This window comes from Bemisia tabaci, chromosome 3 (genome assembly GCF_918797505.1).
Source record: "Bemisia tabaci chromosome 3, PGI_BMITA_v3".
In the NCBI taxonomy this organism is placed as follows: domain Eukaryota; kingdom Metazoa; phylum Arthropoda; class Insecta; order Hemiptera; family Aleyrodidae; genus Bemisia; species Bemisia tabaci.
In genome coordinates this window covers 16,809,728-16,824,363 of record NC_092795.1, presented here as the reverse complement: position 1 = coordinate 16,824,363, position 14,636 = coordinate 16,809,728, and the positions used below count along the sequence as shown (strand labels likewise).

At 36.4% G+C, this 14,636-nt stretch overlaps 2 protein-coding genes across 2 annotated transcripts; one reads left to right on the top strand and one right to left on the bottom strand.

Annotated features, from left to right (window-relative positions):
• Positions 1-125: 125 nt before the first annotated feature.
• Positions 126-8,751, top strand: LOC109044214 (fumarate hydratase, mitochondrial). Its single transcript, XM_019061798.2, has 8 exons — positions 126-425; positions 980-1,105; positions 1,421-1,621; positions 4,484-4,729; positions 5,404-5,596; positions 6,337-6,540; positions 7,079-7,371; positions 8,325-8,751. Exons 1-8 carry the CDS (start codon positions 312-314, stop codon positions 8,454-8,456), a joined length of 1,509 nt encoding a protein of 502 aa, XP_018917343.1. The 5' UTR covers positions 126-311; the 3' UTR covers positions 8,457-8,751.
• Positions 8,752-10,548: 1,797 nt separating this feature from the next.
• On the bottom strand, positions 10,549-13,837 carry LOC109044215 (RNA exonuclease 4). Its single transcript, XM_072297932.1, has 2 exons — positions 13,642-13,837; positions 10,549-12,675 (listed from the first exon to the last, which is right to left on the bottom strand). The coding sequence occupies exon 2, from the start codon at positions 11,442-11,444 to the stop codon at positions 10,593-10,595; it is 852 nt and encodes a 283-aa protein (XP_072154033.1). The 5' UTR covers positions 11,445-12,675; positions 13,642-13,837; the 3' UTR covers positions 10,549-10,592.
• Between the last annotated feature and the right edge of the window lie 799 nt (positions 13,838-14,636).

The following is a 14,636-nucleotide window of genomic DNA, read 5'->3' as shown; positions in this document are numbered from 1 at the left end:
CGCGCCATTCCGCGCCTACAAGCGGCGTTTTTTCAAGCTGCATTGTGATTGGCGCATGCATCTACCTCTTATCAGCTCAAGGCTGTTATCACTTATCAGTGTTATTATTGGGTTTTGCACGGTTCTTGCGAAACTTGCGAAGGGATTTGTCTCTCTCTTTCTCTTGCCTTAGGTGCTCCGACTAACCTCGTCGCCGTATATTGTTGTTGTGGGCCGAACCGAAGGAGTGGGGAAGGTCGTTCGTGTCTTCAATAACTGTGATTTCATAATCCCCTTTTCTCCCAAGTATTGCTTTCAACTGTATTAACACCATGGCATCCGGCATTATTCAGCTATCCCGGCTTGGGAGGAGAGGAGCTAGACGAACGCTCGTGGACAAATACCTTTTATCTGTCACCAAATTTTCAACCTCTGCCATGAATCAGGTAAAAAGATTCTTTACTGACATGAGCATCCTTGTTAAAATTACATTACAATTGCAATTATATTGTCGGTCTCAATGAATAACCTAGTTTCTACAACTGCTATCCTGTTTAATTTTTCTAGGTGTGTCCACTTGACACTATTCACTTAGACCCGCGGCTCAACTAACAAGCCGCTCCATAGTAGATTCTCTCTACAGAGAACACATGTATGACACTTATCTAAAAGTAAGTTTTGTAACAGTATGTTGATGGATGAGGAGCTAAAATTTTGATGGGCTTGTGTTCCATGTTTGTTTACAGGACTCATACAGAAGTTGAGCAGCTGTTGTGCTGCCGGAGTAATCGCTCCTCCAAAGTACTATGTATTATTGTGTCTTTTTTTTCACCAATGTCGAGAATAATTTATAGTGGCAGATAGGCTGTAGAATAAAAATTCTGGGATCGTAGAAATAGAGCTCAAAGCACCTTTGAGGCCTTGAGAAGGATGTCAAAATTAATTAGTGTAAAGTTGGACGAAACTTGGTGCCTTATTCCTTTTGTGTTTTTTTTTCCAGCAAAAGGTCAGAAAGGAATCTGACACCTTTGGGGAGTTGGAAGTTCCTGCTGATAAATACTATGGGGCACAAACTGTTCGCTCAACAATGAACTTTCCGATCGGTGGAACCACAGAAAGAATGCCCGTAAGTATCAGTATAGATTTACCCTCTTATCTTCAGATATTTTCTTGTTATTAAATTGTTATCAGTTCATCACAAATGATTCTATGAAAATAGTTTATACTAATTTTCACCAGTCCCACCAATTGCATCTTATAAATCATTGCAAATCTGAATCAAAAGATGTGTCTGAGCATTATCTCTTTTCCTTTCCTTACTCTCTTGCAATTATCCACTCTGTTTAAAGCTGCGGATAAAAATCTTGAGCAATTAAATTATGCCATGTCCTATTAAGGTATCAAACATAAATTGTATCGTGTTTAATTTTTTTCTTTTCAGGAAGCAGTCATCAAAGCTATGGGGCTATTGAAAAAAGCAGCTGCTCTTGTCAATAAAGATTATGGTCTTGATCCGAAAATAGCTGATGCCATCGCCAAAGCTGCAAATGAAGTTATCAGTGGACAGCTGTATGAAGAGCATTTCCCCCTCGTTATCTGGCAAACTGGATCTGGCACTCAAACTAATATGAATACCAATGAGGTAAAGATCAATAGAGGGGCTTGAAAGACAAGTGGGATAAGTGCAGTTTTCCCTATTTCAAGAAATATATGTGTAAAGTTTTAAAATTACATGGAGTTCTATACCAGAAAAAGAGCTCAAACTCAAGTTTTGATACTTAAGGTGATTCGATGGACGCCATTTTTTCTGTCAGAGCGACGTGCAATGTATCGCGGCAATTCGTTCCATAATTTCAGCTACTTGTCATTTTTCCAAATTTTAAGATCGCACTTCTGTTGTCTTGAGACTGAGAAATTCATGTACCAAATTTGACCAAGAAATTCAGGCAGGGTTTTTTTAGAAGAAAAAAATCGCATTCAAGTGCAGTTTCGATGTCAGTATTGAATGCAATATTTTTTCTCTAAAAAAACCCTGCCTGTATTACTCTGAATTTCTTAGTCAAATTTGGTACATGAATTGTTGAGCTTCAAGACAACAGAAGTGCGATCTCAACATTAAAAAAAAATGACAAGTAGCTGAAATTATGGAACGAGTGGACGCGATATATTGCATGTTGCTCTGACACAAAAAATGGCGTCTGTCAAATCACCTTAAAAATTGTATTTTAGCAGTTAATTTTTCACCCCGTATACTTGAAAAAAACTATAATATGTTGAGATCGTTACAATCTCAATTTTTTCAAGAACTACACTTATCCCTCTAGTCTCTAGCCCCTCAACAAAAAGAATGAAGAGCTTGACGGTCTTTCATTTCATGATCCAAAAGATTGCACAAAAATAATGGAGTATTCCAGGAATTAATCTTTTTTTTCTTTCTTTTCCTGCACCGTTATCAAATTTCAAGCATACTTTGTGTCTCTTTTTTTCTGAAATAAAATTACTTGAATGCAGTGATTGTTTTGCAAAGCTCAAGCAAGCATGCTGTGCCATTTTGCCAGTACTTGGGTATTCATTTTGCCAGACATCCTGTACTGACTTTCCGAGACAGATTTTTCTTCTTAAAGATCAATCAAAACGTCATTAACAAGAATTTTGCATTATCTTTACCAGAGTACATGTTATAGTGAGTAATGAGTTATTACCTCCTAATCATCAAAAAAAGCTGAGTAGTTGTATTATTCTCTAATGGCTATTTCCGAGGACAAAGCTGCCATCTCAGAGCATTGAGTGTTTTTTTTTTTTCTGGACAGAAAAAACAGCAAAAGAAATGTAAAATGCGAAAAATAAATAATTATAAATTAGCGAAATGGCCATCGTTAAGTAATACAACAACACTACTTTTTTCGGTACTCAAGAGGTAAGTAAGAGCGCTTCAATGGGCCTGTTGCAAACTTTTGCTAGAGCAAAACTAAGAGTTGTTTCTTATAGATAATGCCTCAAAAATCACGATGAGCGCATCGGCAAACTCTGCATTGCACTCATAACTTCACAATCTGCGTAAGAAATTTGCGGGTTTTTGAGCTTCCCGCTTCAAAAACGATACTACGGCACAGGTGAACATTTTGTAAGAGGAGTCGTTCCATCGGCGGCAATAATCATCATAGCCGACGCCAATCCGCTAAAACACGTTTGATGGGACGAGATAACACCTGAACTGGATTAGACCAGATAACAATCGGTGTGTTAACGTTCATATTTTCCACGCCCGAATTGATTGACCTTGAACTCTCCTTGAATTACGCGCGGAACTGCGTGCAAGCGTCGGCCATGATGAATATCGCCGACGATGGAGCGACTCCTCTAACAAAATGTTCACCTATGCCGTAGTATCGTTTTTGAAGCGGGAAGCTTAAAAAAACGCAAATTTCTTACGCAGATTGTGAAGTTATGAGTGCACTTCAGACTTTGCCGATGCGCTCATCGTGATTTTTGAGGCATTATCTACAAGAAACAACTCTTAGTTTTGCTCTAGCAAAAGTTTGCAACAGGCCCATTATTAGGTATGAAATTTTATTATTTGAGAGTAAAAGTAATTGTTCTCATTGATGTCAGTTGTTGTTTGTGGTCATCACAGCACAATCATTGTTTCGTTTTATTGGAACCATCAAAAACTGTCAGAGCATTGTTTGTCAATCAAGCTCCTTAATAAGCGAGATCATCATCAGTGGCATCAGTAGGTGTAATTTTTATCCAAAGTGAGTCTATGGAATCTTGGTTTTGATATTTTCCTAGTCTTTTCTGTTCTATAAGCTAATCATGATGTATGTATGACACAACCATCAATAATTGCTGAGTGATGGCATCAAATGGCGACTGATAGTGAAATAACAGAGCACGAAAGATTGATTTAAGAATAAGACAATAAGACAACAATAACAATAGTAGTGTTAGATTAAAAGGACAATAGCAAGTTGTTATGAGTGAGCTGTGAATGATCTGTAGGATGGTAAAACTTAAAGAGCAAGTTGAGACCGTTTCCTCCAAGACAGCATTCTTGCCCATTGTTTATAAGATGCTTAGTTCAAAGAGAAAAAGGAATAGCAAGATAAGGATCTATAGTGCTTTTGCCATGATTTAATCACCGCCTGAACTTGAGCAGTAACGTGACTAATCTTTTACTGATATTCAGAGTTAAATATCTTAAAAACAGCACATGGAATCTCGAAATGTCTGATGGATCTCTGGCTGAATATGAGAAGAAGAAAGTTTTATCTTTGATTTTAAGACATCCCATGAGGGGTTAGCAACCAAAGACCAAGCTGAACATTAAAGATACAATGGTAAACATTTTTCTTCAGACTTCAGACAGCGATAGAAAATGAAGAAGGAAAATAGTTTAAAGTTTTAGATAAACTAGTTAATGAGTTGAGTTTCCAAAATCAAATTATATTTGTGGTTCGACATAAATACATGAAGCAAATTTATTTAAATTGATTTTTTGCAGGTTATTAGCAACAGAGCAATTGAAATCTTGGGAGGACAACTGGGCTCTAAAACTCCAGTTCATCCAAACGATCATGTCAACAAAAGCCAAAGCTCAAATGACACATTCCCCACGGCTATGCACATTGCTGTTGCAGTTGAAATCAACTCTAGCTTATTGCCGAGCTTACAGTTGCTCCATGATGCTTTGCAAAAGAAATCTGTTGAATTTGATAAAATCATCAAAATTGGAAGGACTCACACTCAGGTATCCAACGTCTAATGAATTATGCCCTAAGAGTTTTAAATTGTTATCCTCATCCCTTTTCCTTTGTTCCTTCTCCTTTCGTTGATACAGATTTATTTCTTTTCATTGAGTCCATCAAATATCTGCCAATATGTTTTGATAGCATTCAGTAAAATTTTTAGGGCACTCAACTGTCAACAAAACCAATGAGCAATAACAAACTAAAATTAGGAGAAGACCTTAAATCTTTACTATACTAAATTGGAGTTACCAAAGAATGCTTTATAAAATGGCACTGTTCTTTGCGCCTTTCTCTGAGACACTTTCTCTTGTGGTCTATCTGTTTAATTTCTCACAGCCCTAGCTTTGAATTTGAACTGAAATTTTCCAGAGTTTATAACTTTTTACATTTGTCTCTCAAGAAACAGCTGAACGAAATAGCTACTCAAAATGCTAATTGATGAATAACTTAAATTTAGTTTGGATCCTTATGCGTACAAAACAGGGTCGTAAAAATTGTAAGAATATTGCTGTCTGCCGGAACTTACTGGTTTTTTTTTTTTTATTTTTTTTTGGGGGGGGGGGGGGGGGCAATATTTGATGGATTAAAAATTGATCAAGGCTATCAACCCACTTTTATTGGTTGTAATGTTTTCCGGTTGTGGGCATTTTAATTTCTGAATTTGTTTTCTCAGGATGCTACTCCATTGACTCTTGGTCAGGAATTCAGTGGCTATGTACAACAAATTGCATTTGGCATTGAACGAGTCAAGGATACTCTGCCGCGACTTTATAATCTTGCAATTGGAGGTACAGCTGTCGGAACAGGCTTAAACACCCGCATTGGCTTTGCCGAAAAATGCGCCTCCAAAATCAGCGAATTGACAAGTAAGTGTTGAAGTTTGTCCTCCAGTCTGTAATCTGACAATTTTATGCAGAAGGAGTCTACTGATCTGGTAGAGAATCGATACCCTACTCTTTTGCATTACTTAATACATCATCCAATTTTTTTCAGTGTGTCAGAATTTACAGGCTTGTCTCACATGAACCATTTCTTATTAGAAAGGACTAACATCATTGTTACTTCAACATATAGTTTTGAAGTTGCACTTACCTATTTTCAAAATCAAACCATGTTCACAACTACTTACTACCTATAAAACTTAATTTTGAGAAAATTACTTTTTACCACAATTGACAATTTTCCCTTGCCTAACTGATACTTGATTTCAATTGAGAAAAACTAGGTAATTGTGTAATGATAAATTTAAATTGGACTACTTTTTGTAATGATGAACTACCCACTATTATTAATTCATTCATGAAAGTGCCATTTGTTTCTAAAATGAGCCACAAATAGTAGTTTCTTATTACAAAATGTAGTTCCTTTATAATTGACTGAATGCTAGTATATTAAATATAACTCTTCTATTGTACAAGATGTATCACCATTATCATTTTGAGTATTTTTACCTCTTCCATTTTTTATTTTTATTTTTTGACCAAAGCATGAATTGATTGCTTATAAAGTCGTTAGGCATCAGAAAATTGGGAATATTTATAACTTTAAGAACTTTGATCTTCAGTGGAGCTTTTCTAATTTTTCTCTCCTTTTTTTGTGATTTTAGATTTGCCTTTTAAATCAGCTCCCAACAAGTTTGAAGCATTAGCTGCCCATGATTCTCTGGTTGAAGTTTCTGGTGCCCTCAACACTATTGCTGTCAGTTTAATGAAAATTGCAAACGACATTCGATTCCTTGCATCTGGACCAAGGTGTGGATTTGGTGAACTTAGTCTCCCAGAAAATGAGCCAGGAAGCAGTATTATGCCCGGTAATAATAAATTAATCGTTAAAAAAAATATTCTGTGCAATGTTCAACTTGGTAGATTTTTCTTTGAACCTACAATTTTGTCTACTTAGAATGGTTCTACTTTTATAGTATGAAAAACAACATTTGTTTCGTTCTACAAGTCATGAAACTGGAAACAACTCCTTGCTGAGCAGAAGCAATGTTTGGATTTTGTCTGGTTGTTAAGTCAGCAGATGGCAGACATTGTTCACTTTTCTAAAAAGTTTAGGATGAACAAAAGAAAAACTGGCTTTTTTTGTTTCCTTCTCTTGTGATAAAACAGAAATAAGTTACACTCACTATTTATCAATTACGAAATGGAATTGCTTTTACAGAGATCTGTGTCAAAATACATTTGAGTACCTCACAAATTGAACAAAAGTAGTAAAATGACGATTAATTGTTCTGTAACTAATTAAATGCAAATTTTGACCGCAGACCAAAAAAAAAACCATACTAAGTAATACAGGGACTTCAAGTTGACACCTCTGAAGTTATTTTGTCAAACTTTTAATTCCAGGTAAGGTAAACCCCACCCAATGTGAGGCCATCACCATGGTCGCAGCTCAAGTCATTGGTAACCATGTTGCTGTAACAGTCGGAGGAAGCAATGGTCACTTCGAATTGAATGTATTCAAACCAGTCATGGTCGCGAATGTCCTTCGCTCCATACGTTTAATTTCAGACAGCTCTAAAGCCTTTACTGACAAGTGCGTGGTTGGAATTGAAGCCAACAAAGACCGCATCGATAAATTGCTCCATGAATCCCTCATGTTAGTAACTGCATTGAACCCACACATCGGATATGATAAGGTGAGATTGATCCTTCTCTGTATCTATTGTCAAGGCTATTTAAATACGTCAGTAACCAGGAATTTTTGCAGGGTTGTGGTACTGATTTTCTTGCGTAATATTTTGTAAAAATCCATCAAGCTCATTACAAAGTTAAAAAAATCATTTGTGAGGGAAGAAACAGCTAATCAAAATCCGACCAATTGAAAGCGGACAGTTAAGTTGACGTAGCAAGGCGACACCTGAATATGAGTTCAGCCAATCAGCAAATGCCGCTTCCCTTGCGTAGCTTCGGATTCCTTTAGCAAAAGTATTGTTTCTAATGGATCCGCTTTTTGGCATGTTCAAAACAAGGTTTCTTTGCCATTCAGGGTTTAAAAAATTTACTCGATGTTTTCTAAAAATTAATTAAAAAGAAACTGCCGTTGCCTCATTCCAAGTGTGTTTTTCTGTCAGAAAATCATTTGTTTAGAATAGTTGTATGTTAGAATGCAGTGCCAATGCTTACTAGGCCTTTGTTGAAATTGTATTGGTCTATGGAAACTCAGGTCATTAGGCAATCACAGATGAAGCCATTAAATTTATGTGCTGATCCTCCACTTTTAAACCAATACAATCACTTATCCTCGTGAACTATTATTCTTAGGCTTAAATCTCCTTTAAACTTCTGCACTCAGATCAAAGTTTTGATGGTTGTATCTTGGCCTGATAGATTATCTAAAGAAGGATTGCTCATGAAAAGATTTTAAAAAATAGCTCAACACAAAGAATGTAATTTTTCAGGATGTAATTTTTTCCCCTGCTTTCCTATCTTTTAACCTTAAATTGAGTAAAGAATGTTTCATCACCTGAAACTTTTCAACTTTAACAAAGAAAAAACTGCTTGCGGAACTCTGATTCTATAGAATCGTGGAAGAAATAAAATAATTTAATTTTTCTCTTCGTTCTTTAACTTTTATTCCAACGTTTTTCAGGCTGCCAAAATTGCTAAAACTGCGCACAAGGAAGGAACGACTTTGAAAGAATCTGCCTTGAAATTGGGATATTTGACCAGTGATGAATTTGATAAATGGGTCCGACCTGAGGATATGTTGGGACCGAAGTAATAAGCTTCATTCTGTCACAAATTTTTTTAATTGTATATAACAACTGTACTTAAATGTATAAATTCTGTAAGTTATGTTGTTTTTAAATCAGCGTAATCATTAATGCAGGTAGGTATCGATTACTGCCAATTTTTAATCTTAAATTTTATATGTTTCCCACCTGCATTTTTTGGATCTGTTACAAAAAATTCATATTGAATTACTGTTTCTACTTTGAATCATTGTTTTAAGGATGGATTCAACAAAAACCTGTTATTTAATCCATAAGTCCAAATAATAAATTTATTAGCACCAACACCATGTGATAGGAGTTTTTTTACTATTATTTTCTGTTTTGATCCTCTTGCAAAAGTACATCATTTCTCCATTATTCTTCATCTCGAAGGGACAGTCTCGCTTTTTTGCAAGCAATGGAAATGCGCATCTATGATAAAATCCTATGGATTTTAACAGAAAACCAATACAAATATGTGGATCCCTAATGGATCGTTCAAAAATAAAAGAAACTATTGTACGCTTTTATGTGGTGGATGTTGTCGTTCACTGTGTAGTATGAAAGGCTTTATCTCCTGCGCAGGTATCTTAGAATGGAGATGTGTTAATAAGAGATTAATCTCACTATTTTCGCTATCCTGTAAGACTCTAACTTTACAGTATATTAAGGGTGGAATTGAGTATGTACCTAATCCAACAACTACATCCATTCCAGAAATTAACCAATTGTTTGGTTCCAAAACATAATTTTACTGTTAAAGCAAGATCTCATCAATAAGTTTCCAAGAGCACCCTCTATGAGTGTTTGCTCTAAAAAGAGAATCATGATTGAGGTATTCTGCAGGGGACTCACTTTATGAAAGAATTGTGTCCATGCTGAATTTTACTTTGCATGATTCTTTCTCTGTTGGGAGATCAGATATTATTTTCGAAAGAAAATTTTAGTTTCACTCATTTCCTTCTCCTAGGTAACATGCATATTTAAAGATTTTTTACCTTAGTTCAAAGGATATCAATTGATATATCGTGTTCAGTGGGTTCAATTCTTTTATAATTTCTTTATTGTATTTTTGCCAGATTTTTTATGGAAGAACGCTGACAAGCTCCAATGACAACAAAATTCTTCATTTCTTGGTGGAGGCAAAAATACCAGTTTTTTAAGAGAAGAAAAAGCTGAACACGCTTGAAAGATCTGGGTCAGTTTTAGTTTCAATAATTGAGCTTCATATGTTAAAATTCAATTTCCCGAAAAATCTGTGCAAGATGGGAAAAAAACAATGTCATTTTCTGATAGTACTTATCTATTTTTCTGAGAGGATTTTTATGCATCAACATTGTGATGGTTGAAACCTGTGAAATTAACAATCTTAAGTAGCAACAGATGAATGGGTATGCTGATATGGGTAGTCAAGAATGACATAAGTATTAATTGAAGTTATTAAAATTTAATTATTTCATAGAAACAAAAAATAAAAACCAACCAATATATTTGAAGAGAATTGCTGTAGAACTTTCGCATCAGAGCAAAGAAAAATCATGAAAATTCTTGCGGAATAAAAATTGCTGATTCATAGAATAGATGCAGAAAACTTTCTAAAAATGTGCAATGATGTTCAATAGGAAACTAGAGTACCTGTATAGCAAGAGTATGGACAGATGTGAAACTCCGAAAATCCATCAGGCCTTCACCGATGCTTCTGCGAATAAAGTTAGGGCCCAGAAATGCAGCCAACCTATGAATTTCAATTATCCAGAACGATTTACTAATACTATTGTTACGAACCGTCGTTTATTAAGCACGTGTTTGACTTAGTTTTGCGGAAGAACGCTCATTTATGTACATTCTTGGCCATCTCGGTTAGAATTGGAACCTGCAGACTGGCAGTGAAATTTTGTGCGTTAGAAGTTGGTTAGAAGGGTGGTTGCACTTTTGGGCCCTAAGCCCTCCATGAAGCGATCTGTCCATACTCTCACTATACAGGTACTCTATAGGAAACCAGCTTTAATTCCTCACAATTAAAATATCTTTCTGGGGCTGGTAAACTTCTTGGGATAAGATGTTAGTTTAATATAGGAGTGAAAGGACTGAAATCATGGGTACAGGTAAAACAAATTTTATTTGCATGATGACAAAATGTTGGGTTATCTTTTGGATCGAGTCTTTTTTCCATTTATACTAGACTCCCATTCTTCACAAAACAATTGGAACAGTTGCATTGTTGCTTTTGCATCCTCAATTGAACAATGCTCCCCATCTTGGATGTTCCTGCGTAAAAATTTTGCCACTAATTTTTTCAAACTTGGTCTTTTACCACAGGCCTGACGAAATTTGTGAAATGTTGAAGTGTCTCGAATTTTTCTTCGTGGATGACTCAGAAACAATACTTTAAAATCATTGGTTAAGGCATGACCGACTAAAATTTTACCCTTCAGAATACTTGCAACCTCTTTTTGAACAACAGTAAAATCCTCACCATTTTGTAGATCTGTAGCTTTCAGGCCACTAACGCTGGTTCTGTAGTCAGTGACTTTTTCCATGGGCTTGACATATTTATCGTAAATACATTCTCCATTCCAGTTTACGATGGATACTCTGCCTAGCATGTTCCCTTTTTTGTCTTTGTCTACACCCACCATTTCACAATCAAGGGCTACATAATTATTTCTAAAAGGTTTTAATGGAAAATTAACAGTTTGAGTGTCAATTTGCGGCTCCTCTTCATCATCCATAGGGATCGGCGATGGCTCGACCTCCGGTTTACTCTTGTAACGGGGGAAGTCTGGGGCGATGTATGGAGAGGAATCCTCCTTCACTTTTGAAGCGACAGCTGACAAGGCGGAAAGTTGTTTTTGTTTGAATGAAAATTTTGATTTCTTCGATTGTTTAGTTGGTTTTTTGGTACCTTTAAGAAACTGCAACCAGTTGTTTGAAGTAGAGTTCCTGACAACAGAGGCTACTTTTTCCACTGCACAAGGCTGATCTGTGTTTAACATGATAGTCAAAGAGTTCTGGGTTAATTCAGTAGAGTTAAGTGCTCTGACCACCGCACTAGGGAAATTATAACTTAGAAAAAGTTTGACATGAGACCAAACTAGGCGAAGGAATTTAATTTAACATTACTTCGAGTAAAATTGGAAAACTTGCGAGGAAGAAAAATTAAGAGAGAGCAAAAGTATAACCTCAAACCAGGGACATGTGACACCACGAGCGGAGTTCAATCGTCGACATCGGCAGAAGTCGAATTCGAAAAAAGGGCAGTCGTCGACTCGAAGCGAACGGGTCGAATGGTTCCGCGAACTGCCGCGAATGTCATGAACATTCGCCGGGGCGAGTTCGGACGAGTTTGTTATTGTTTCTCATTAAACTAACCCCTTTTGAGGACATTAGTAATAGTGATAGTACATCTACACACCTATTTATTAGTCAAGAATGTCTAATATTTTTCACTGAATAAATTTTCGCATGTCGTCGGATAAATTATTTTTTTGGCAGTGTGTCTGTTTAGTAGTAATTTCTTGCCTAGCCACTGCTGTTCATTGTCGGAACGGTGGGAAGTTAATCGAAGCTGTTCAATCCGGAAGTGTTTTTGAGTCAGTTTAAATTAATTAATTAATTTCTTTTTCAGTCTGAGCCCTAATTGAGTGGACATTCTACGACTTTCGTGTAGGTAGGTGGAAAAATCCACTTTTTGAGGAAAAAGTAGTCTTTCAGCAGTTCATAGATTATCTCCACTCGCTACCACGCCAAAGGAGCATATCATTGCGTCTGATCATTGAAGGTTTCTTGAGAACCAAGTTGATGAAAAATGCAGATGAAACTGTAGCTTTTCTTGTTCTTGAAAAACTTTAATGGCAGATTTTCTTATACAGCGAGGGAAACGTCTCTGCTCCATGGTCATAGTCGCCATGACTGAAGATTTCTTCGATGGTAAAGTTCCTTATCACCTTTAATACGCTTTAATATCACAGGTCTTTACATCTACCTCATTGTAAGTTGCTTTCAAGCCTCTACTTTGACAACTTTATTCTTGATGTGGAAGCCAACGCTTTGTTACCCACAGGAGTTACTTGGAAATAAATACATTCATGTAGGATACCTAGAATTTACTACCGACACGCAGTTTCCTTTGCTTCAATCTGCTTTTGCGCAGTTCCTCATACTGTAACGTGACAAGACTGAGTCATAGAAGGGTGCCTCGGCTCCCTACTAAAGAGAGACAGGGTGCTGAAAACACGAACACAAAAAGATAAGAGGATGAAACACTAAGTATACTTGACTGCAAAAGTGAAAGAGCCGGTTGAGGCCCAGCCTCAAAGAAGTACAACTGGAACTTCTCACACTAGTCCTAATCGGAACATTTTAATTCAAACATGGAAAAAGTTATGACATAGGTACCTATCGAGCATTCTTTTTGCACATCGCGGTAGGACATGATACTTTCAAAGACGAGAAAAATCAAGTTTATTTGCCATGAAATTAAAAAAAAAAATTAGGCATTTTCACCGCGACTTGTTTCTGAAAACACAGAAATGAGACATTGATTTTTACACGCAACTTCATAAGAGTTTTTCACTTTCATTGAAGAAATTTGAAGTTCATTTTATAAATCCTTCCATTTTAAGGGGATGCATAATGAAGGTGACATCACTTAACCACAATCCTATCTACAGTTGCATCATTTCAGATGTTCTTAAATTTTTTACTATTTTGAAGCATAACGGATCAGTACATGAAGAAAAATTGCATGTAATGCACCGATTCTGAGATGCTATCAATCCATATTCCTTGCACAATGGAAATTTTTCTAGGTTCACCATTGATGTGTATGTCTAATCACATTAAAAGATAAAAATAAATAAAAAAAGCCACTTAGCGCCCCAGCTGGGTCTTATTAGAAAAGATATTAAAAAAACTTAAATTCCCTCCAAGTATCAGAATGGAAAAATCCTGAAGACCTTTCTCTTCAAATCATGGTGCAAAATTAAGAGGAGAACGTTTCTCCAAAGTTCATTTTCAATTAAGTCTATTATTGGACATAGCCTTTCTCTGATGAAGAAAAGGAAGACATTAATGGTGACGCTAGGCTTTTATTGCTCATCAGTCGAGGTCAAATTAAAAATCGAGACCTGGTTACTTAGGTATCTACTTTAAGGGTCAGAAACAAAGCATAAATTTAGATTAATTTACAACCATTGATGGAATTTCCTGATCCACTATGGCTCTCGTTCTGCTAAGAGAGCTACTTAAACTTAGAGGTCTTTAGTGTCGTCCTCGGCAAAGACAAGCAGCCTATACATAATGCTCCATTTGCAACAAACGATAAAATGAAAAGCACAATGAAAAGTAAAATAAAATGCACAATGGTGAACTAGGTTCGATTGGTTCGGTGCGTTCGGGCATCGACGTATGACCATTCGCGAATCGACCTCTGACCGTTCGCCACGAATCGACCATTGCCGATGTCGACCTTTGCTACTCGTTCGACACCACGACAGGAACAAATGGAATTTGCCGAACCGGAAACGTGGAAGGAAAAGAACCAGGAAAACTCTCACTCAAAACAGCGGGAATTTTAAAATTAGTGCGAACGCTCAACGAAGTAACGAACCGAATGCTCCAAGCAGCCAAAGCAACGTTCGTCAATGTCATTTTGCCTTTTACCTAGAGTATGTACCAGTTTGGTACCAGTGCCAGTGCCTACTGTAGTACTCATGTACCACTAACTTGGTCACTTTTTTTATTTGACCGACAGTTGGGAATCGAGAGATAAATCTCCTTAAAATTAATTATCGAAGTTACCAGATGACAGATTAAAAATAGAAGAGCTTTTGGAGCTCATCAATCACATAACCATTTTCGTAAAGAAGAACGTAGTTCCACTCCAAGATTGCAAAATTTTCGCAAATAGTTTACTTTTTCACAAGAACGCATGATTGTGCAATATAAGTTCAAATTTTCCTGAAGTTTGCCTATAATCCAATGAAAAGTCAGCAAAAATTTCGGCTAGAAATGCGCAACTAATCCATCCTAACATACAACTTGAAAAAGGAAATTTTGTGTTGTTGAAATTTAGTTACTTACATTGCAAAAGTAGTTTCTAGAACAAGTTTTGTCGGCAAAGCACTTTCAAGCTTTTTAGTTTGATTTAAGTACCAGAACAGTTTTTCTGCCTACTTAGTGGTCGG

Coding starts and splice junctions, on each gene's coding strand:
- LOC109044214 (XM_019061798.2), top strand. CDS start 312: ATGGCATCCGGCATTATTCAGCTATCCCGGCTTGGGAGGAGAGGAGCT. Junction 1,622..4,483: donor CTAATATGAATACCAATGAG/GTAAAGATCAAT, acceptor GATTTTTTGCAG/GTTATTAGCAACAGAGCAAT. Junction 5,597..6,336: donor CAAAATCAGCGAATTGACAA/GTAAGTGTTGAA, acceptor TTGTGATTTTAG/ATTTGCCTTTTAAATCAGCT.
- LOC109044215 (XM_072297932.1), bottom strand. CDS start 11,444: ATGTTAAACACAGATCAGCCTTGTGCAGTGGAAAAAGTAGCCTCTGTT.